Source organism: Centruroides sculpturatus, unplaced genomic scaffold (assembly GCF_000671375.1).
Source record: "Centruroides sculpturatus isolate CEXI.00-Female unplaced genomic scaffold, Cexi_2.0 scaffold991, whole genome shotgun sequence".
Taxonomy (NCBI): domain Eukaryota; kingdom Metazoa; phylum Arthropoda; class Arachnida; order Scorpiones; family Buthidae; genus Centruroides; species Centruroides sculpturatus.
The window spans coordinates 82,383-104,817 of record NW_019385208.1 but is presented as its reverse complement, the minus strand read 5'-3'; the positions used below and the strand labels follow the sequence as shown (position 1 = coordinate 104,817).

The 22,435-nt window shown below is 32.7% G+C and overlaps 1 protein-coding gene across 2 annotated transcripts; it reads right to left on the bottom strand.

The window, feature by feature from the left end:
• Positions 1–1,200: 1,200 nt before the first annotated feature.
• Positions 1,201–21,322, bottom strand: LOC111636128 (nucleoprotein TPR-like). 2 transcript variants are annotated; one of them, XM_023381305.1, is made up of 10 exons: positions 21,170–21,322; positions 13,092–13,188; positions 11,661–11,905; positions 10,545–10,645; positions 5,894–5,988; positions 5,710–5,805; positions 2,774–2,915; positions 2,530–2,684; positions 1,929–2,045; positions 1,201–1,861 (listed from the first exon to the last, which is right to left on the bottom strand). In XM_023381305.1, the coding sequence occupies exons 1-10, from the start codon at positions 21,248–21,250 to the stop codon at positions 1,575–1,577; spliced, it is 1,416 nt and encodes a 471-aa protein (XP_023237073.1). In that variant the 5' UTR covers positions 21,251–21,322; the 3' UTR covers positions 1,201–1,574. The 2 variants fall into 2 exon arrangements, with proteins under 2 accessions (XP_023237073.1, XP_023237074.1); XM_023381306.1 differs by having other exon boundaries at positions 1,202–1,861; positions 5,894–5,949.
• Between the last annotated feature and the right edge of the window lie 1,113 nt (positions 21,323–22,435).

Below are 22,435 nucleotides of genomic sequence, written 5' to 3'. Positions count from 1 at the left end.
TCCGTCTCCACCAGTTATTTAAAACCGGCAACCGGTTTGGTAACTTCCCCATCGTTACGATATTTTATTTAAAAAATAACTTTTATGTTATTGATTACGATGAATAAATAGCCTGGGACGCCGTCCGTTATCGGATTTTATGGCAAAAGCGGTCGCTAGTATAAGCACGGAAAGGCAAAACGGGTGGACGTTAACGAAGGACCCGTTATTTGGACGGGCTGCCACTTCCGGCACGGTTTTCCTCCCACTTGGCAATTTACACCAAACGATAAGAACCTATCTACCCTCCTAAATTTTTCAAATTCCTTCTTCACTTTCCACAACAATTTTTTCTTCCGGCTTTAGTTTCGTCTAAATATAATATAATAGTTTCGTAAATCGAGGATACCGACGGCGGACGACCAAAACAATAGTTTAGCGGTAAACGCCACCGCCGTAATAAACAATTTACTGTCAAACGATCTGCTGGATATTTTATACTATGTAGGGCTATAATACGGCTAATTTAATAACTACCTACGAAACAATTCGGTTAGAGGTAGGCGAATATTCACAAAAGGAAAAGCCACAGGAAGTGGCAAGAGCTGGCCGACCACTCGAATTTGGTAATTTTAAGATTTCTACGGGAAAAACTCGTTCCGAATCAAAGGGATGAGAGGGAAACGCTTGGCTGTATTGGCCAGGTACCCAAAGCCGCCGGTTACTCCTACCGTCGATTTTCGGGAGTCGTCCTTTTAATTTTCCAAAACAACTCCAACAAAGCCACCGTCGAAAACCGGAAACTCGAGGCGCGATTTGTCCCCGAGGTGGGGAAGATCTGTACGTTACACAAGTTTTCGAAAATTTCATTTATACCTTTCGTTTCGCGTAAAATTTATACGCGATGCGTATAAAGAAAGGTTTCGAATTGTACGCGCAATAGTCTCGTTTACTATTTCTGTAATATATACTGGCTTTTTCACCCAAACTAACTACTACTAATAAAAAAATCACCCGTGTCAAATTTTCGGTCATTAAATTTATTTCTGTTGTTTAATTAAAAGCTGACAAAATAGTTTTAAGTCCGACCTTCCATTCGACCGTTTACGTGCGCGGTAACGAGAAGCCGCGATTAAATTTAGTACAGATGGTCTCGCCTACCTCGGCGAAGACCGCGAAAATTTTTTTAAGTTCGAGAGCCCTTGGGGCAACGCGGCCACCCGGTGGCCCATTCGACCAACCGCTCCCCCGGGCTAGGTAAATAGGCCGGTGCGCATTTTTACCAGATTGGCTAAACGCCTGCCGTAAATCGAGGACGACATTACGCCACCGGTGGCAGATCGACGAGACTGACGGATCGTCGTTCGGGTATTATCTTCCGGAACTTACCTGAGTTTTAATTACCTAAACGGTAAATCGACGATCGATTTATTGCCGGGTCCAGACGATCTTAATCCGAACGACCGGACGAGCGTTATGAAGTCGGTCCGGATGGGAATAAAGAGTTGACAAATACGGACTTACGTAAAACGTTTTATTGTAGAGATAGACAAACTATTTATATATTCGGGAAATTCCTATTTATGTATACAGTCTCAAAAGGAGGTGGATCCTCTTCCCGCTCCTCCCCTGCCTCGCCTCCCGCTCCAGGCGCCGGAGTTGCGAGAGGAGGAGAAGCTGCTGTTGCCCCTGAGCCTGATCCTCCGACCTCGGGTGGCCCTCTGGGGAGGGGGCGACGACTGCCGCTGTTGCGATCGGGGCGCCGGAACCGAGGCCGGCACCGAGAAGGTCTGCTGCGGCGACGAGGGGCGGGGAAGGTTGCCGGGAGCCCCCTCGTCCCAAACGATGGGTTTCCTGGATTGGCCGGTCTGGTTCCTAGAGGCTGCAAAATAAAAATGGGGTCAGCGAGTCCGGGCGAACCCCCTCGGCCTATCCGAAAGGGCGCTTACCGGAGGGTTCCGCCGTCTTCTCCGTCTCGGATTCTCCCGCCGTGGGCGGATCGGCGTCGGAGCTGTCGGGTTCCACTGCCGAAGAGGCGACGGCCGTCTCCTCGCATCTGCTCTCCTCTTCAAATAGAAAAAAAATGAACTCCCACAAACCATTTGCAAAATATTTGTCAAATTACTTCCTTCCAATTCTCCAAACCGTTTCTCGCACCTGTTCTATTGTAGCGTAGCGTTGGTACCAGACTAATAATTCGATAATTTGCCAAAGCGGTTAATAATTAACGGCCCGATGAAAGTTTGTATTTCAACCACGGTCAAGGAAAAAGCGTAAACTCTCCGATAAAGCCGCGCATCGCGTCGATAATCATCATTATTTTTAAGATTCGATAAAAATGGTCACGGCCGTTAAGGCATTTATCCTACCGTAATTCCGGACGATCGGTTCCTGGCGCTTACAACTGCAGCGGTAACTCATTTGCGCGTGGCTCGGTTAAGTTTAATAAACAAAGTCTTTAAGCTAGGTTACTTCTCTTTCGTATCTCGTCGGCCACCTATAATTAGGGTTTCGAAGCAAGTTCGGCGGAATAAAATAAACACGACTTACCGGCCGTACTGACTATTTCTACGATGATGGGTCCGGAACTTTCCGCATCTTCATTTGATACGTCGGCCTCGATGATTTTCTGATCGCTTTCCGCTTCTCCGGAACTGCCCGTCACTTCCACTATCTGAATGATCGGTACGTCCGGTTCCGAAACACTTAAATGAAAAATAAACCAATTTCTTTTTTATTCTCGAAAAATAACCAATCCTGGCATCTCGTTGGTCGAGTGCATCTTCCCACTTACCCGCCGCCCTGTCCGGATCTGCCCACCTCGACGGTCTCCGACACGGTGATCGTCGGAATGTTTTGGAGGGACGTGGACGGATTGACGGAAACGGTCGACTGATCCGGGCTGACCGAATCGGGAACTTCCGTCACCGTCACTTCTTAAAAAAAACACGAAAGAAAATAATTTTAAATGTGTGTTTACAATATGCGAGCAAAGATTAAATTATAAGTTTTTCTAAAAGGTCTTTCGACAAACAACGTAAATAATTTATTATAGTAGAAGTTTGTTAATCTGGCATCCTCGGTTGTGAAATTCGATAGGTTCGTCTACCTAGCATTTGTTTTGTGTTCGATAATATACGTGACTGGTCCGTGGATAGAAAATACGTCGATGTAAGGACGACGCGCCTAAAAACGAATTTCTTGTACTGGGAAAATCTGTACCTTCGCGAGTTCTGTTTACGCGGCACAGCACTGCGGATAAAATAGATCAGGTGATGTAGAAGACGGAAGTGGAAATTGTGCGTATAATGGATATTTTACGATTGATGCAGTCTCTCTGGATCCGTGGCCGAGGAGATATGGCATTCGTATATGTAGATATAGTGGATATTCTATAATACTAGAAGTTCTCCCGTTGAGCGTGACGGAATATTTTTAATGAAAAAGTAGAAATTGAAGAATCGAGAAGAGCTTCGAGTCGAGCTCGACGTTGTCACGCTGCTTCTACAGCCCTCGACGAAGCCATTCTTAATCGATGTTGCTCGAGTCGTATACTTCACGGCCTTCGGAAGTCTCGGTCGTTCTTATTCTTTTGAATCTAGAATTTATCTGATCGATTTTACTCTTACGTTTCCACTAAGCTTTTTTCTTTTCTTGACAAAATAGCGAGTCTTTTTAATTCCGCGTTGATAATTTAGTCCAAAGATGAATTGTACGTAAGATACGTTAATTAGATGAGGGATAACACTTTATAAATAACTGGCTGGTTAGATAGTTACTTCCGATTGAATAATAGAACGTCACCTGGTCACTATGAAAAGATTTTTTAAAAATAAGAAACACGACGCGGTTATCATTTTTAAATTTTAAATTTAAAGAAGTTCTTTAAATTTAATATGTCATTTGTCAAAATATTTAAAAATGTAACTTAAGGGAAATTCCCAGGTCGAATGTCACGTGGTCACTGCAACAGTAGTGCTATCACTGATCCCAAATCGATAAAGCGTTTATTCTATAGCTATTATTTCCGTAAAATAAGTAGTCTGTACTTTCCATCAAAACATAAAACGAATACAATCAAAATTTCATCTGAATTGGACAAAATCTGCAGGAGTTATAAGGAATTCAAACACGCACAAACGATGACTTTTATATTAGTAATAGTAAAACTTCTCTTACGGGGATATGCGATTTCTGGCCACATAGGTGAGGGGTTATGAAAAACTGACATATTGAACCATACTGAATCCTGCTAAAAGTTTAATAACAGATTATAAAGTAAATAAAAAATAAATTTACATAATACTGTATCCTTTGCAATATACAGTAACTTAAACATTCCAGCAGGGTAATGTACTAACACCGAATAACAGAATATTGAAATACCGTGAATGTAAGTTGTTTGCAATAGGGTTCATTCAAGTACAGTACAGTAATGTACTAAACACAGTTGTTTAGTACCCATAAATGGAATTGATATGTTTATGAAATGGTAGTAAAGTTTACTTAAATACTGTATTTTAACAGAAAAATTAAAAAAAAGAAAAAAATTATTGAAGTATTAGAAAAGTGTCCAAGTATTGAAAAAAGTTAATAATTAAAGGGGTTTTCACATCAGGCTGGTGGATATTTTTCTTTGATGAGTGCCATGATTACACTTATATTTTTACAAAATACACTCAGATTTTGTACAAAGTCTTTATTTACACTGGACAAATTAAATTTGTTCAATAATTATTTTAGTTGAATGCTGCCTGTGGGAGGGAAATTGGCAAATTGTTCCTAAACTGTAACAACAAAGCTCAATTCCATTTAAAGTGCTTTAAATATTTGGTTTTACTATTATATGGTCAACAGAATTCTTGTAGAGCAATTCTTGCAGAACAAAAATTATTGATTTAAAAAGCTGTGGTATTAATGAACATTCACAATCATACAGTATAGTCGTGCACTGAATGTATCCTTGAGTGTTTTAAAAATAATGCATAAAATGGAATTTGCTGATATAAAATGGAATGTACAGCAATGTTTGCAATAAGTGTGGTATGGTAGATACCCGATTAATGAACTTCTACTCTATTATAACAGAAAAAGAAACTTCTAAATTTATCTTTCTCACAATAATTTGGAAAAGTATTCATAGCAGCAGTTAGAACTTAAGATCATATCAAACAATTATAGAGATAAAATTTTTTGTTTTAATTTTTATATTTGAAAAAAAAATCATTCTTTTCCAGTTAAAAAATATTCCAAATCTGAAATTGTAACAAAAACTATTCAGGTTATTAATTTTAGTCAATTTTTCCTAAAGAAATTGAATAAAAATTTTGTACTTTCATTCACATGCAAATGATTTTGCAATTGCAAGGCACTCATTGTTACACTTACTTTATTATATTCAAAGTTAAATTAAAGATAAATATTTGCAATCCACTTTGCCTTTTAAACATTCTTTTTAGTGCAATTATGTATGTTTTAATGTTAGACAATTACACAATAAGAATGAGTTTCCTCAAAATAGAATTTTCATTCATAAATTGATGAACAAACAAAGCAGAAGCAAATTTTGCAGTTTTTTTATACATTTGTTTTCTATAAATGGACCTACTGTTAAAATTGAAGTTGTTTTAGAATTAAAAATAATAAACGTTATGATATACTGAACAAAAATTAAAAACTTTTCACAATGAAAGAAAGAATGACAATTAATAAAGGCAACATAATAATTACCTGGAGGCGAAACCTGAAGGGGTGTGGTTGGAACGCTCCTTCCGCTTCCGTCGTCGAACTGAGAGAGGTCCATTCTGGTGTCGTCGACACTGAGAGCTTAAATGGAAATTAAGCGCGGGCGTGAATGATAGATAAAGTTATCGTCTAATGGCAAGAAACTTTCTACGTAAATTTTTTAACTTACAACCTTGCGTTGCCAATTGTGACAGAGCTTGCTGCGATGCGGGGATGTCGGTCGTGCTATTGAAGACAAAACGATCATGAGGCACATGGGGAGAACTATTACAAGAAATTACCAAAAACAAATTGATTATATAATAAAAATTTGCTTTTAAAGGTACAATAAAAAGGAAAAATTAAAAATTAATCAAAAAGAAAAAGATTCTGTACGTACATAAATATTACAAGCATACTCTATTATTTACTAGATAGTATAGTATGGTGATGGTAATTGCTGTAATTTCGTAGAGTTGTCATTTTTGGAAAATATTGAGGAATTTCTAAATAAAAGCTATATGGCATTGCATTTTATCAGTTATTATAAAATATCATTTAAGATTTCTGCTCCATAACTTCATCTCTTCCTTCAATTTTCTATACATTATTTTTCTTTATAGGACCAAGACAATGTAAATGAGATAACACTTTAGATATACATTTAAAAAAATCCAGACTAATTTTCAGAATATAACTATGGCCTTTTTTGTGTAAAACTTGCATAAAACATTAGCATTCTTTCAAGTAAATCCTAAAATTTTACATATATATTATGATGAGACTTAAAACCTGGAAGTCAAGAAATACAGTAAATATAAATTTTTATCAATAAATTTCCCATTTCTTTTCCTTTTGATGATAAAAAATATTGTTGGCCATCCGATCTTTTAAATGTGTATCCTTCAAAATATGTAATCTAAAGCAGATAAATTATTAAACTTGTTTTCTATCTTACACTGTAATTGATGCACTTCCTAAGCTTTAAAAGGTGTGAAATGAATGGATGGCAAAAGAAAGATGACAACAACTATTCAAACTGATCATCATTTTTAGTCTTTGAGTTTCTAAGAGAATATTGGTCCAAATATTGAAAATGGTAATGAACATAACTGATTATCTTCACATTTAACTGATAAATCTTACTCCTACAAATTAGACTAAAAACATTTATCACTACATTAACTCTTGCTGAAAAAAAATGAAGGGTTTTTTATTTACTTGTTGGTTGTATTCAATCCTAAGACTGATACATATATTACCTTGGAAATAAAGTCTATTGTAAATTTATTGTGTTCTTACTTTTCAATACTAAATTCTCTATATGTATGTGAAATTGACAAAACTTGTTTACAGAACGAGATGGTAATATATATAATTAATTTTTTCAGTAGTTATGAAGAAAGATTATATTTAAGTTCCTGCAAACAACAGATCACAACTGTCCATCCTCTACTATTCTAATAACTTTCATCTTCTAAGGTTTTCAATTCTATAGAGTTTTCACTAAATTTTCATTTGCAGTTGCATTACAATTATTGCAGTTAATCATAGTTCCATTAAACTTTTTATATATTTGTCATATATCATTTTTTTTTTTTGTTTTATTTGACTATGACAAAATACAACTAATTGAGTTCTAAAATAACTTACTATTAAATAAAGGCATCACTACTGTAAAAAAAGTCAATGTTCATGTATATATACATAAATATAGCTTTGCCACAAATACCTAGCCTACTCAGTAGAATCACACAGAAATCTTTTGTGATAGAAGAATAGTTGTATAGAAATTTAAAGAAGTTTGGGATGAAAACAAAGATGATTATTAGAAAATTTTCAAACTGGCATATATTCAAATCAGTAAAATCCAAAGTCCCATTGTATAAAAAAAAACAGCAAATAAATGTTTTAATAAAAAGACTAAAAATGAATTTAAAATATTTCACTAAGAGATTAAATGTAGAATTCATTAAACTACTAGAAATAAATTTAGCATAACATAATAAAAATAAAACAGTTTTCCTAATTTTCTAGTGAACATTGAACAATTCATCCTGCATACGGCAAAAATTATATTTTTTATGATTTTAAAAATACATAATTATTATAGTGCGCAATAGTGCTCTATGGTAGAGTTTAGCCACACATCTAATGTTAAAGTGTCAAATTTGACCATTAACATCTCAAAGACCAATGAACTGATTCAGATAACATACAAAATATTTAGTGTCTGCAACGAGATCTACATAACTCTTAAATTTTAAACAAATTCGTCAGATCATTCTAGACTTACACATTCCCAAATTTAGCACTTTTTAATTATTAACATTTCATTGGTCGATTGTCTACCATGTGACGTGATATTTTGTGATTACTTTTAATCTATTAATTAATACAAGCCTAATAATTTTAAAATAGAACCTATGCCCATTGCCCAATCCGTACCAAATTTTATATAATTATTCTCTAAGACACTAAGTTTTAATTCTATTCTATTATGAAGTAGAGATTGAAGAAGTAGAGCTTAGTAGAAACATCTAAATAAAAGAAACTTTTGAAAGTTGTGACATAAGAATACTGGAAGCAGATCTCTGACAGTAAGACTCAACATGTGAATAAAGTGCACATTACATAGACTACAACTACAGGAAGTTTTGGAGGAGGCAGACAACATAATAATAAAAATTAAGCATCTTCACAGAAAAAGGCTTTGAGTTTTACTTTGTGCCTTAAAGTTGTTGCACTATATTAATTTGGTTGGGAGTTAGAACATCTTTGAGCAGTATCAGCAAAGGAAGTTTGAAGCACAAAGTAAAGATAAAAGCTTTTTTCTGTGACAGTGCTTATTTTTCCAATTTATTATCATATTGACTGCCTCCTCCAAACTTCCTGTAGGTCTAGTCTGTGTAATGTGCACTTTATTCACATGTTGAGTCTTACTGTCAGAGATCTGCTTCCAGTATTCTTATGTCACAACTTTCAAAAGTTTCTTTTATTTAGATGTTTATGCCAAGCTTTACTTTTTCAACCTAGTTTCACCAGTTTTTTATGGGATATAATAATTGTCTGAGAGAAGCGAAGCTGAGCGACGACTAACACTTGACTTCATGCATCCCTTGTCAACATTATAACTCTAGAATGAGTTGTCTGATCTTGATGAAATATTCTAGGACGACTCATCATCTCTCAAGGATGAACTGATTAAAATTTCAACTCTCAAAAATGATCCATTTTTGTAGAACTGGAGATAGGTGTCAAAACGAAGCTCACGTTTTTCTTCAGTATTAGAGGTCAAAATGAGCTGACTAAGGCAACATCCTATGTAGCAGCATCTATTTATCGAGCTTATTTATTCAGAAATGAACTTGATCAGTTCCAAACGGCAGTAGAGCTATATCCAACAAACGAGCAAGTTAAACACAGCAACGAAGACTACTCGCAGTCAACTGGGTGCCCTGTTGCTTATATAGCATCTGAAAACACTCCAGATATTGCTCTGCCTCCATCCAAAGATGACCCAGCTCTTGGTCTCTCCAAGTATTTGAACCTCTTAGTTAATGCCAGAATCATGTTGAGAGTGAACTTATGGGTGCAAGGAGGTCTTGTCAATGGTTCACTATAAACTATAAGCTACATTATATATGCTCCTAATGCTTGCCCTCCAGCTCTTCCTCTGTTTATTTTATTGGAATTCGATAGCTATCAGGGGCCTTTCATCTATGGTAATCTGTTTCCAATAATCCCCATAACACGCTCTTCGAACGATGGCAGTACATTGCGATCTCGTAGACAGTTTCCCCTTACCTTAGCATACTCAATGACTATACATAAATCACAAGGTTTAACTCTTCCAAAAATCAAAATACATATAGGTAAAAAAGAGATAGCTATCAGTCTTACCTATGTTGCATTCAGTCGAGTGAAAAAAATATCTGACATAGTACTTTTAAATAGTTACAATACAGATTGTTATGAGTCAATCTGTAAGTCCAAGGCCCATAGTGATAGACAGAATTTCATGATATGTTGGCATAGCAATTAATTAATGGCTTATCATCACTATGACCTTATATTTGTACCTTTAAATAATACAACAAAAATCAAATATATTGTTGAGAATGAATGATTCTTTCTCTCTTTTTTCCCCTCATAATCTAGAAAATGAACATGCTGATACAGCATTACATAATTAGTCTAATGCATATCAAATACAAATGGATAACCTGTAAAAAAATGCAGGATAAGAAATTTGGCCTGCTTACAGCATCTATTTCAATCATTTGATCAAACCCAAATTATTGTATTAAAATTGCAACCAATTAAATTAGACTTCAATGGTGTTACATACAAACCATTCTTTACCTTCACTCTGTAGTGCTACAACTGCTAGATAAATAATTCCAAAATGTTAAAGAATAACTGTAAGAATAATGATTGATCATTAACACCCCACTTTAATTTTTATTATCAGAATGTAATGATTGAAAATATCTGTCACTCGCCAAATGATCTATTGTAAAATTACATTTCTTCTATTTATGAAAATGTGTTGTATATCTGAATCATTATCAAACAAATTTCTTCTGAAAAAATATTCTTTTCCTGTACAAAATTTCTCACAACTGACATATTGTAAATATTCCTCTTCAATTTTCATAACAGAAATAACATCAAATGAGGTTATGACAATTTAATATTTGATACAAAATTTTACTTAATACAATTTTATAAAAGTATATTCTGAGAAACCTTGATTTTCAATTTATAAAAATTTATATGACTGCTAATTAGATTAAATGCTTAAAAATTTTCTATTCTCTATAAAAGAACGAACATACCTCACTGCTTCAGCAAATCCATCCACTCTGTGGGGAACGAAGAGTGTCGGAGTACTGGGGACTATGCTGTCACCGCCTTCTTCGTAACCAGGTACTTGGCTCTAAAATAGTAAATATATTGTTTGATTTATACTGATCTGAATACTTTATTGAAATACTTAGTATTCACATCAAGGAGTGAGAATCTATGAAAAAGTAACAATAAAGGATGAATAACCAAAGTTTCCTATTCATAATTATGTATAAAATTAAAACCCAATATATCTTAATAACAAAACAAGATGGCCAGATTCTTATTGGGCTCTAATATTGCCAGATAAGAATCTGGCTATCTTGTCTGAATATTGAAATAAATTGGGTCTACGTTTATATGCAATGTTGAATCGGTTGCATGCTATTGAAGGCAATGATGGTGTAGGCATCCCCAGTTAGTGAAGTGCATGACTGGTATAGTTACACCATCTAAATTAATTGGTCAGAAAACAAAGATTGAACAGAGGTCTGGATAGTATAATTGGTAATGCATCTGCACTTTAAGCAGAGGATGCAGGTTCTAGTCTTCCTTCGAGATGATCTTTTCTTCTAGAATACTTTAAATTAAAATTTATTTATTTCTAAAATATTATTCAATATTGAATTTAACACAAGATGGCAGATTAACTACCCATATCTAGTCCAATTTAATTAGTACCTTAATTAATTAATTAGCAATATTAGTCTGATAAGAATCTGGCTGCATTGTTTTATTAGTTCCCTACTCAATTTTAAAATATTTAGTATAAATGTATGTTTAATAAAATGATAATATATGTTTAATATCTTTGTAAAATATTATTTAAATACAAAGAAAAGGATTAAAAACTGGCCAGATGGCCAAGGCAGTTAAGACATCAGCCTACTACTACTCTGAGAAACCTGAAATTGAATCTGGAAAAGCAATCTCAAATTTTTCATGCGCAGTCTGTCCCAAATACATTGGACCCAGTCTCCCACTACCTGGTTGTCCCCAATATGGGCCTTGCTAAATTCATAATAAGCAGAGGAAAAAAACCATCTCAATGCCCACAGGGGCAGAAAGAGTAAGACATGGAAAGAAAAAGAAATGTCATAACTTACACTGATTGTGAATGTAAGTTGATGTCTTACTAATCCTGGAAATCGTTCGGACCTCCCAGGAGGAATTCGGGGAACCAGAGAAGGCCGAGAGGGTAATGATGGAACAGCCAGAGTTTCCGTGACAATGGCAGCACAGGGCGTCACAACTGACGGAACCGGATCGTTTGAAACAAGTTGAACCGGAACACCAATGCTTGGAACTTGAGTTGTATCTTGTGCATCCATCTGGTTGTCTTCTACATCATCTACAGAATAAATAAAATAATAGTTCATATTATTTTCAAATGTAATGTTACTGAATATAGTTAAGGGATTTACATATTGCAACACAGTAAAAAAGCTGAATGAAGTTTTTGTCTTATTATAGTCAGTCATATAATTTTTAATTAATAATACAGTAATATCCTGAGTTACATAACACTCAACTTATGTAAATTTGCAGTAAAATGTAAATCTCAAAAATTGAAAAAAAATCTCAGCACATATGCAAGTGTACTGGGCACACTTTCTTGTAAACAAGATTCTTCTACAATACTCAGTGAAGGTAGAGTAGCAAAACCAAACACATCTTCATTGCTTGTTTTTTCTATATGTATTATTTCACATCATTAGTGTAGTTTGCCTCGAGTGATTTGTTTAATACATAGCCTGTTTATCACCAATACATTTATATAGCGTTCATTGTTTATATACAGTACCGTACTGTTAAAATGCAATTGAAATACAGTATTAATAATAAATACACTACAATACCTTAATACAGTAATAATAAATATAGTATTGAGCTATTAATTATGTAGTTACACTTAAGCAATTTACAAATTCAATTTATGTAAAGGTCTACAGCCGCATTACTTACATAACTCAGGGTATTACTGTAGTGAAGTTATGTCCTGAGATAACTAAGAAACATGTATGGAAAAAACATCCCACAAAGAAGCAGGAGAAAAATTGGTTTCTTTATCACAACAACATGCCAGCCCACACATTTTTAACCATGCAACACTTTCCAGTACCCAACAACATTACTTTTGTCCCTTGTCCATCTTATTTCCCAGATTAGCTCGTGCAACCTTCATATTTCCCAAATTTAAACTCAAGCCGAAAAGGAGAACATTTACAACAGTAAATGAGATCCAGAAAGAATCACAAGCAGGACTAAATTCTTAGAGTGATGAACTTCCTCAAGGCATTCGATTTGTATGAAGTGCATTGAGATAGGTGTCTACTTTGACGGTAATGGTAGACAATAGTGTATATAATGAGTAACTGTTTTGTTACAAACATACTTTGAGAAATTTTGGGTATCAATATATACAATAATTATTTTATATATTGTAAATATATAAATAATTAAAATATTTTTAACTTTTTAATAAATACTATTTTATTTTATTTATTAGCATTATAAAAAATTTAATTTTATATTACCGAGCACCACTACTTCGACTTCTTCGGCAGCTTGCTCAGACATATTATCTGTCTCAGTCTCGAACGGCCCACTAGACATTTCGTCGTCATCAGCTTGCTAATAAAAAAAATTCTTTAATTATTCAGGTACAATTAACTTAATTAATTATTGAAAATGAAAATGACTGAAAATATATGTTCTTGATTTTAAGAATGGCACGAGTTTGAAAAATGTTTTGAAAGTAACATTTTTCTATAAATAATAAAGTTTATTATGCTTTTTTTTAAGTAATAACAAATTAGAAAAATGATACAAATGTCATGAAATGCATAACATCCAACTGCTCTATTTCCACACTTGTTTGTATGAACAATTATGGAAATAGAGTGCAAAATGAATATGAACAGTTGCATCTTAATGTCATCTCAACACAGGTATTTTAACATTGAAAAGAAATTTGAATAAGACACAAGCATCCAATAAGTTAGCAAGGCTCATTTGAAACTCGTATCATTACCAATCAATATAGCCAAAATTCTTTAGTATCTATGTCATAATATGTCATTCAATCTGCATACAACAATTTGATATTGCTATTTTGGACTGCAAATAGATACCATGAATTAATTCTAAGACATAGTTCCATTTTGGATAATCAAAAATGAGTAAAAGTCATCATCTTAGAATCAAGGAAATATGGTATGTAAAATAGTAGAACTTCCAAAAAGTATCCCAAAGTTTAATTTTAACAGGCACACAATGTGACTAATCTTTAATATTCCTTTACTTTGAAACAAAGTAATAAAAATTTACATATTACATTTCTTCAAAATTTATTAGAAAGTGTAGTATTTATTAAGACTTTCTCTTTTTATTAAAATACTTTATTTAAAAGCCATTATTTCAAAAAACATGTTTTAATAAAAGCCTTGTTTAATGAAACATTGCTTTGATGAAAAAAGGAGTTTCTTTAATATATACTGAATCATCTTTAACAGAATTTTTAGGATAATAAAAAAAGCATGATTTTATATCTGTTGTACTAGATACTCCATCCCCTACTGCTTTGGCAGTCCAACCCAAATGTTCTGTGCTGCTTTACAATTGTCTCTTATCTGTTGCAATTTATAATAATTTTTTAAACAATTGCAATTGAAATGAATAATAAGAGATGGTCTGATCTTAACAACATGGCAACTAATAGTAGTATATTGTTATGTTTAAAATTATATATACTTGTATATACAAACCCATTTGTAATGCCTTATGGCACTCACAATGACCTATTGTGCTGTTTATGAAATTTTGGAGAACACTTTCGCAAAAGAGTAGGGTTTATTACCCCAAAATGGATTTTAGCTTATTGTGAATCCTGGGGCAGGCTGACATGCTGCAATGGCTCTCCCCAGAGCATTCCAGACATGCTCAATTGGGTTTAGGTCTAGAGACCTAGCTAAACATGCCATTCTGCAAATATGGGCATGCCTCTTTGAGGAAATCCATAACAAGCCAAGTTCTATTTGGTCTAGTGTTGTCGTCCACAAAAATAAACTGGGAGCAAACAGTATTCCAAAAATGTCTTGTATACAGATCAAGAATCTTCACATCTGTAGTGCTGAGTAGTCAAAGTGCTTCCCTTGAAGATGTACAAGGATGCACATTCATCCAACAAGATGACTCCCACACTAGGATAGCACCTCCTCCATAGCAGTTGTTTTCTCTGATGATGGAAGGTTGATAGTGAATCCTATGCTCTCCAGATGTTTGTGTGTCAAGAATCAGTTTACAAATTGTCTTAATTTGTTGGAGAATATAACAAGGGCCCACTGGTTTTATGTCCAGAAATCATGTTCTGGCACCAGGAAAAATGAGCTCTCCTGTGGGAAAGGACAAGAAGAGACAAACCACTAGTCATGTAGCATAATTCCTCTTCTCTGCTAGTCATATATACACAGTTTTCCTCAATACTGATGTTCTGTTGTCAGCAGCGAGCTCACAAAAGAATTGTCTGGCTGTCACTTCTCTATGGTGCCAAGTAATTAAAGCCAGTTAACAATCTTCCTGAAGGCTCACCAATCTTAGTTGTGCTTGGCCTACTCTTTTGGTGATGATTCCTGTTTCTTGAAATTATTTCTATAGCATGCACATCATTTTTTTTGGAAACCTGTAGACATCTGGCCACCTCTGCTTGGTACTCACATTCCTCAAGTCTGCTCTCCATTTCAATATATCATCTAAATGATGATGCAATGTCATTTGATCAAAACTTGATTGACTTGACCACAATTACTACTCAAATTTAGACAAATCAAACTCATAGAATCTCCCCTTTCCCTGTACTTCATAATTTGCATGTTTCCTTGATTTTCACTTCCAACTGATAGGTTAATTCAGTTCATCATGCTAAATTGTATATATGTTACCGCTAAAGCTCGAAAACTCGTTAATCTGCAGATTAACTAGCGTGATCCATTAAAGTTGCTAAAATTGTTCTATTTCTCAAATTACCTAGATAATGTGCAGATTATCTAGGTAATCTGCAAATTACCTACTAGGCACTCGGTAAAGTGAAAATAAGATCTTTGCTGAAACAACAGCAACGTTTCTGTATGCTTAAATTAACATATTGTTCTTTATTTAATTTTCGATATCTAAAGAATCAAACAATCAAACAAATCAAACAATCAAACAAGTTAATACAATCAAACAATCGACAAATTAGTTGATAGAATCAATCATCAACCAATTAAAAAACATACAAAAAATCAAACGATTTAAAATATTAATACAATTAGGGAAATTATTATATAGATAACCACCTATGGAATTTCGGGACTTTGAGTATCTATCTGAACTGAGGGGACCGAGACGACTTCAACGATACCCTACTTTTGGACCGGAGACGAAAAATAATAAAGTTATCATACTTTTTCTGGTGATCGCATGATATAATTGTGCAGTTAATGTTACCTATGGTGAGTAAAATGGCGGCTCGTCTCTGATTCCAGCAAACAGAAGAAAGCAAACAGTGGGGACGCACGTTCTGTCCTAACCTAACCTATTTTAATAAATTACCATAATTATTACCAACCAAATTATTAGAATAGGTTAGGTTAGGTTTGAACGTGCGTCCCCACTGTTTCCTTTCTTCTCTTTGCTGGAATCAGAGACGAGCTGCCATTTTACCCACCATAGGTAACATTATCCAATTGTGCAGTCTAAAGATTGGTGACACTTTGAATTTCATAGCAATTGGTTTCGGCGACAAGCACACCTATTTGTGGTACATTTATTTGTGGCAAAGATCTTATTTTCACTTTACCAAGTGCCTAGTAGGTAATGTGCGGATTATCTAGATACTCTGCACATTATCTAGGTAATTTGAGAAATGGAACAATTTTCACAACTTTAACAGATCACGCTAGTTAATCTGCAGATTAGCTAGGAATCTGCAGATTAATGAGTTTCGAGCTTTAGCGGTAACATATACAGTAGAGTCCCGCTAGTCAGAACTAATTGGAACCGAGCCCTGTCCGAATAAGCTGAATAATTGAAATAACGCAATAGCAAGCAGTAAAACATGCTTGGTTTTGTCTGGTTTAGATCCAACATTATCAATGATGTCAGTGCCCCACCCTTTATTTCATCTGACTTGAACTCAATAGAGGGCACAAACAGTTAATTACAAAACTTTTTGTTTTTGTTATCATTGTTTACCTTAAAATTATTTTAACTGTAAAAAACGTTGTTTACAATATACAGTCCAGAATTCCAATCAGTTGACTGATGCTACTGTGTGAGTCAGCATGCTTAATTGTGGATGTTGAATGTACTCTTTGCTCTACATTATTTTAGTTTAGTTTAGTCTGCTGCTACAATGGCCACAAAATGGAAACACACAACATGTACGTTGAAAGATAAGCTAAACATTTTGGAAAGGCTGGACAAAAGGTAAAAGTGCAATGAAATTGGTAGTAGAGTTTGAAGTGGACAAAGCCACAATAACTGATTGGAAAAAAACCATACAAAGATCGAGCCATTTTCTACTTCAGAAAAATCAGTTGAAAATCAACAAATAGCAAGGCCCTCAACATTTATCAAGCTTGATGAAGCCTTATTCACATAGTTCACTCAGAAAAGAGAAAGGGAAACACCCCTAAGTGAACCTCTTGTTAAAGAAAATTTCCTCTGCCAACTGAAACATGTTCAGATTAGTGGTGTTCAGACAAGTGGGACTCTACTGTATATATTATTTTTTTCAGGTAGTTGTTTTGACTTACTGTGCCAAATGTGTTTATTACCTAAATTTTGGACACCAAAGTAAAACTGTACAAATACAATGGTAAAATATTTTTAAAATACATTTTATCAGGCAATCAGCCTACAAAAATGCAGAACAAACAAGTATTTTTGGATGCTTCCTAATTTAGATCACATAGCCCATCATTTTGCATCTTTTAGATGTAACAAAATACTTGTAGTTTGTTTGGCCTTGCATTGAAGAATATTGCAATAACAATGGCTTTATGTTTTTTTAGTTTTTAAAGATCTTCCAAAATTTACTTCAAACAAATGTAAAAGACAAAAACAAATACAGATAGTGGTAATAATTCAATGGTTTCAATATTATTATTGGTAGTTTTCTAAGACAATCAGAGTTGCAGATAGTTCATTTTCAATTGCAGATATTTGTTATATATATTTATTAGATTTTTAACATATTATAGATAAAGAATAACTGATGTAAGAGAAAATGAAAATACTGTTATTTAAAATAACACAGAGCAAATTAATGAAAAAAAATTTAAATAGCTAGGTGATGCTTGAGCCTCACAATGTCTATTGAGCTAATTGCTCAATAGACATTGTGAGGTGTTGAGAGTTAAATTGATGTCTCATTTGGTCTAAAATAGTTGACATTTTTGAGATTTCAATTTTTCTGTTAATATATTTGATTTCCTCTTTCAAATGCACTACTTCATTCTTTTGTAATTTGAGTGAGATACTTATTTCTTCAAGAAATGTCTTGATTTTAAAGAAATGTATGACAAATGGAGGCATGACAAATCTTTATGGAGGAAGTGATATAAAACTTTCAAGCAGTAATGAACCGTTCTTGTTGAATTATGATTTTAGTCAGTCAGAACTTATTGTTAGATGTTAGAAGTATATTTAAGATAATGTTATGTTATAGTTATGCTATCAAACAACATTGATTTTAATTTCAAAATAATTTGAAATAAGATCAATTTATATGACATTCCTACCAGAAGGACTTAAAAAAAATTTTATTTATTTATACTTACATCAATTCTTTCTCATTGTTCTAGATTTAAAATAGAGAGCTCCATTATAAATACTTATTTTGGACGCAATACTGAGTTTCTATGAACTTTTTTAAATTTAGTATTTGGCCACTAGATACTGAGGTGTCTGAGCCATTATAGTTTTCAGCTTAGTTTTTCAGTTGGGTCAGAGCTGCTGGAATTTATTATGGGTAATTTCACTCATCTCTTACTATAAGGCATTTCACTGTAAAATTGACCAAATTCACAATGGATATAAAACAATTGCTCCCATTCTTTATCCCAGATAGCCAAGAGCTTAGGAAATTTCATGGTTCTAATTTTATATAAACACAGTATACACCAGGCTATATCTTTCTTAACTACTAAATACAATTGCATCGGAGTTCAGGCAATCGATAGTGGTCAATTTGTCAGTTTGGATGCCATGTACCCAATCCCTATCATTCTTATCATTCATAGGACCTAAGATCTTAAGTCCTATGAATGATAAGAACATTACAAAGTTGTATACAGCCTTAAAATAAAATATCTAGTTAAAATCCTCAAAGTCACTGAGCATCACCAAAATGTGCATGGTGAAACTGTTTGAGAGTTGAAAGAGCTTCCTTTGTTATTAATAATGACTAATTTAATCAATGAAGGATTGTTTAAAAAAAATATATATAATTTTCTTCATTTACAGAATATATAAAAATACTTAATTTGATAATATCTTAAGCATATTTCTGTTTAATGCATTAAACTGGTTATTAAGATCTAATATCATCTTGCAAATAATATCATAAAAACTCATTAAACTTAAAAGCTTATATGACATCAATGAACATATGAAATAAAATGAAACAGCTATCCTACTGAATTATTTAACGAACTTAACATCAAAACAGGACACTACTATAGTTTTATATTTTTAACAGATTACATGTGGTAATAAAAAGTTAAAAAGTAATTCTGTAAAGCTATGATTTGTTTTCAGGTATTCTGGATGAATGCTATAATTTTTCAATGGGAAAAAATATTCTTCTAAAAGTGCTTTTCACAATAATCAATTAAGTTCTTAGTGTAGTGTTTTGCTAGCTATTTAGTGAAAATACACTTACAGATTTAAAGACAATTTTTGTATAAGTTTGCTATTAAAATTTAGATATAGGAGCAATAAGTTTTGGTTCCATGGAGGACTTATCACACACTAATAATGATGTCAGAGTAAAACTATAAATAACTCACAGTACAGCATCAACATTACTGATGACCTCATAAACAAACTACAACAATTAAATATTCATAACAACATTAGATTTGCTTCCCAGGACATAAAAAACATGTATTCTTCAATCACACAACAATGTGTTAGAATGACTCCATTCAAATGACTGCTCAAAATAGCTAACTGAAATAATCATGTTTACCTATCTAATAACTTTTTCAAATCCAAAGGTAGTTACTATAAACAAACAGAAGAGATCCCCATGGATAGCTGTATAGAGCCAAAGCTAGTCAAAATCAGCACAATAAAAATAGACAAAAATATAGTGAGCAGATTTTAAACTTTTATCATTACATGGATGATTGCCTACTTGTTTATGACTACACCATAACTGAAATCAATCAGTTTCTAAAACATCAATACCTTTGACCAAAATATAAAATTTGAATTAAAACTCTAAAAATCTACTAGTTAACCTTCCTAGACATTTTAAGCACTATACTAGACAATAGAATTAAAATCAATTGATTTATAAAACAATGCAATGTTAAAGTAATAAATTACAACTCAGAGATCCCTTTATACATAAAGAAAAACACATTCAACCTCCTTATTAATAATATTAAAAATAGAACAACAGACACTACAGATCAAAATTTCGAAATAAATGATATTATCAAACTATATTTGTTAAATAATTACCCCAAATTCACCTAGGTAGGTAGGTAAATTATAAAAAAAATACATTTCAGAACACTACTTCTCCAGCAAAATCGTATAAGGTTCTGTATGTCAAACAAGTTTTTCAAAAAATTCAAAATAAATTCAAACAATTTAATATTCTTATTGTACCTGTCCATACAAACATTAGCCAAAAATGATTAATCAAAAATAATACTATTATCAACATTTTTCAATACTATTATAAGTTTTCCAGTAGTTGTAACCACAGTTAGATTAGTGAAACTAATAGAAAATTAAAAATACAATTCAAACAACACATTAATATTTTTATATCCAAATTGTAATATAAATGCAAAAAGCAAATCATCAATTTGCTATTAAAATTCATAAAATACCAAAACAACAAACAATAGGTTTTGGAAATCAGTGTAAAATTTTCATTTGGAAATTTTGGTGTTGTCTTATAAATTATGTGTAACATTTGTAATTTATTATTTTAAATTTATTCTGTTAAGTTTCATAAGCAATACTAAGCAATAAGTAACATTTTTATTGAAGTTTTATCTCAAGTTTCTTGTTAAATTTCACTGATTTTTTGAATAATTCCACATTAAAATATAGTCAGTTGATATCAATTAGACAAAAATTTAATCGAATGAATTTTTGAAAAAGTGATAAAATGTTAATGCATATGAAGACTATATATTCATATTTTTAACTTATTTTAAGTGAATTTACAAAAAAATGGAAATTTAGTTATTATGGTTATTAAAAATTTTTCTTTTTAATTTAATTTTTCCTTATTCATTTAATTATTTACTAGAAAAGTATTTCTATACAATATGAGTTTCAAATAAAATGCATACAAAAAGTGTTCTGTAATTAATGTCAAATTTACCGAATAGGTTCCTTCTTGCATTTGATGGTCATCATCATAATCATCTGTCTGTGTGCCCTCGTCACCTTCGTCATCATCCATATCTTCTCCTTCATTAAAGTCATCTCCTTCTTGCTCATCGTAACTCTCTTCCTAAAAAAGAAAAATGTTTATTAAATTCTTTATACTATTGCACATATATAAATTTTTTCAAAATAATTTGAAAAGTTTTATTTTGTTTGTTTTTTTTAACATCTATTTTATAACCAAATACTAGATAATGAAGTTCTTGGTTTGAATAATAAAGAACACTAAATATAAAAACTTAATATTTACTCTTTACTAACTGTAGTTGTTGTATAATTATTATATTTNCATCTTTTCACATAATTTAAACGAATGCCAGGTTTGCAATTTCAAATTGTTTTCTATTACGAAAATGTAATTGTGATTTTATTGGTGGCTTGAATATGGTGGTATTTAGCTGCGACAAAGACTGAACTCTTTCGGATTCGGTCATTAAATCACAAAAAAAGGTTTATTGGAATAAGTAAAGCTGTTACTTTAGTGACTTTTCTGTCAATAAATAAACTTTTAATGTCTACAATTTACTATATAATTAATATATATGTTACCGCTAAAGCTCGAAAGTCGTTAATGTGTACATTACGTAGCTAATCCGTAGATTAACTAGAGTGATCCGTTAAAGCTGCTAAAATTGTTCTATTTCTCAAATTACCTAGGTAATCTGCAAATTACCTACTAGGCACTCGGTAAAGTGAAAATAAGATCTTTGCTGAAACAACAGCAACGTTTCTGTATGCTTAAATTAACATAATGTTCTTTATTTAATTTTCGATATCTAAAGAATCAAACAATCAAACAAATCAAACAATCAAACAAGTTAATACAATCAAACAATCGACAAATTAGTTGATAGAATCAATCATCAACCAATTAAAAAACATACAAAAAATCAAACGATTTAAAATATTTAGGGGAGACCGGGGCAACTTCGGCATGCGGGACAAGTTTGCCAAGCGCTTTTTTTTAAAAACAAATTAAAAGGAGACTTTGGTTATAGGTTAGGCAGTTGAGTTTTATTAATGGCTTGTTGAGTGTAGTGTTTTTATTGTTCTCCAACAAGCGTAGTTGAATTATCAAGCAAATTTTCATTTTCGTTCAATTCCATATAATATTTTTTTTCCATTTATATTGAATTGGCAGGTTTTGTTATAATTCCATGATAACGAAAGTTACTTTTCCTGTTAGAAGGATGTAACTTCA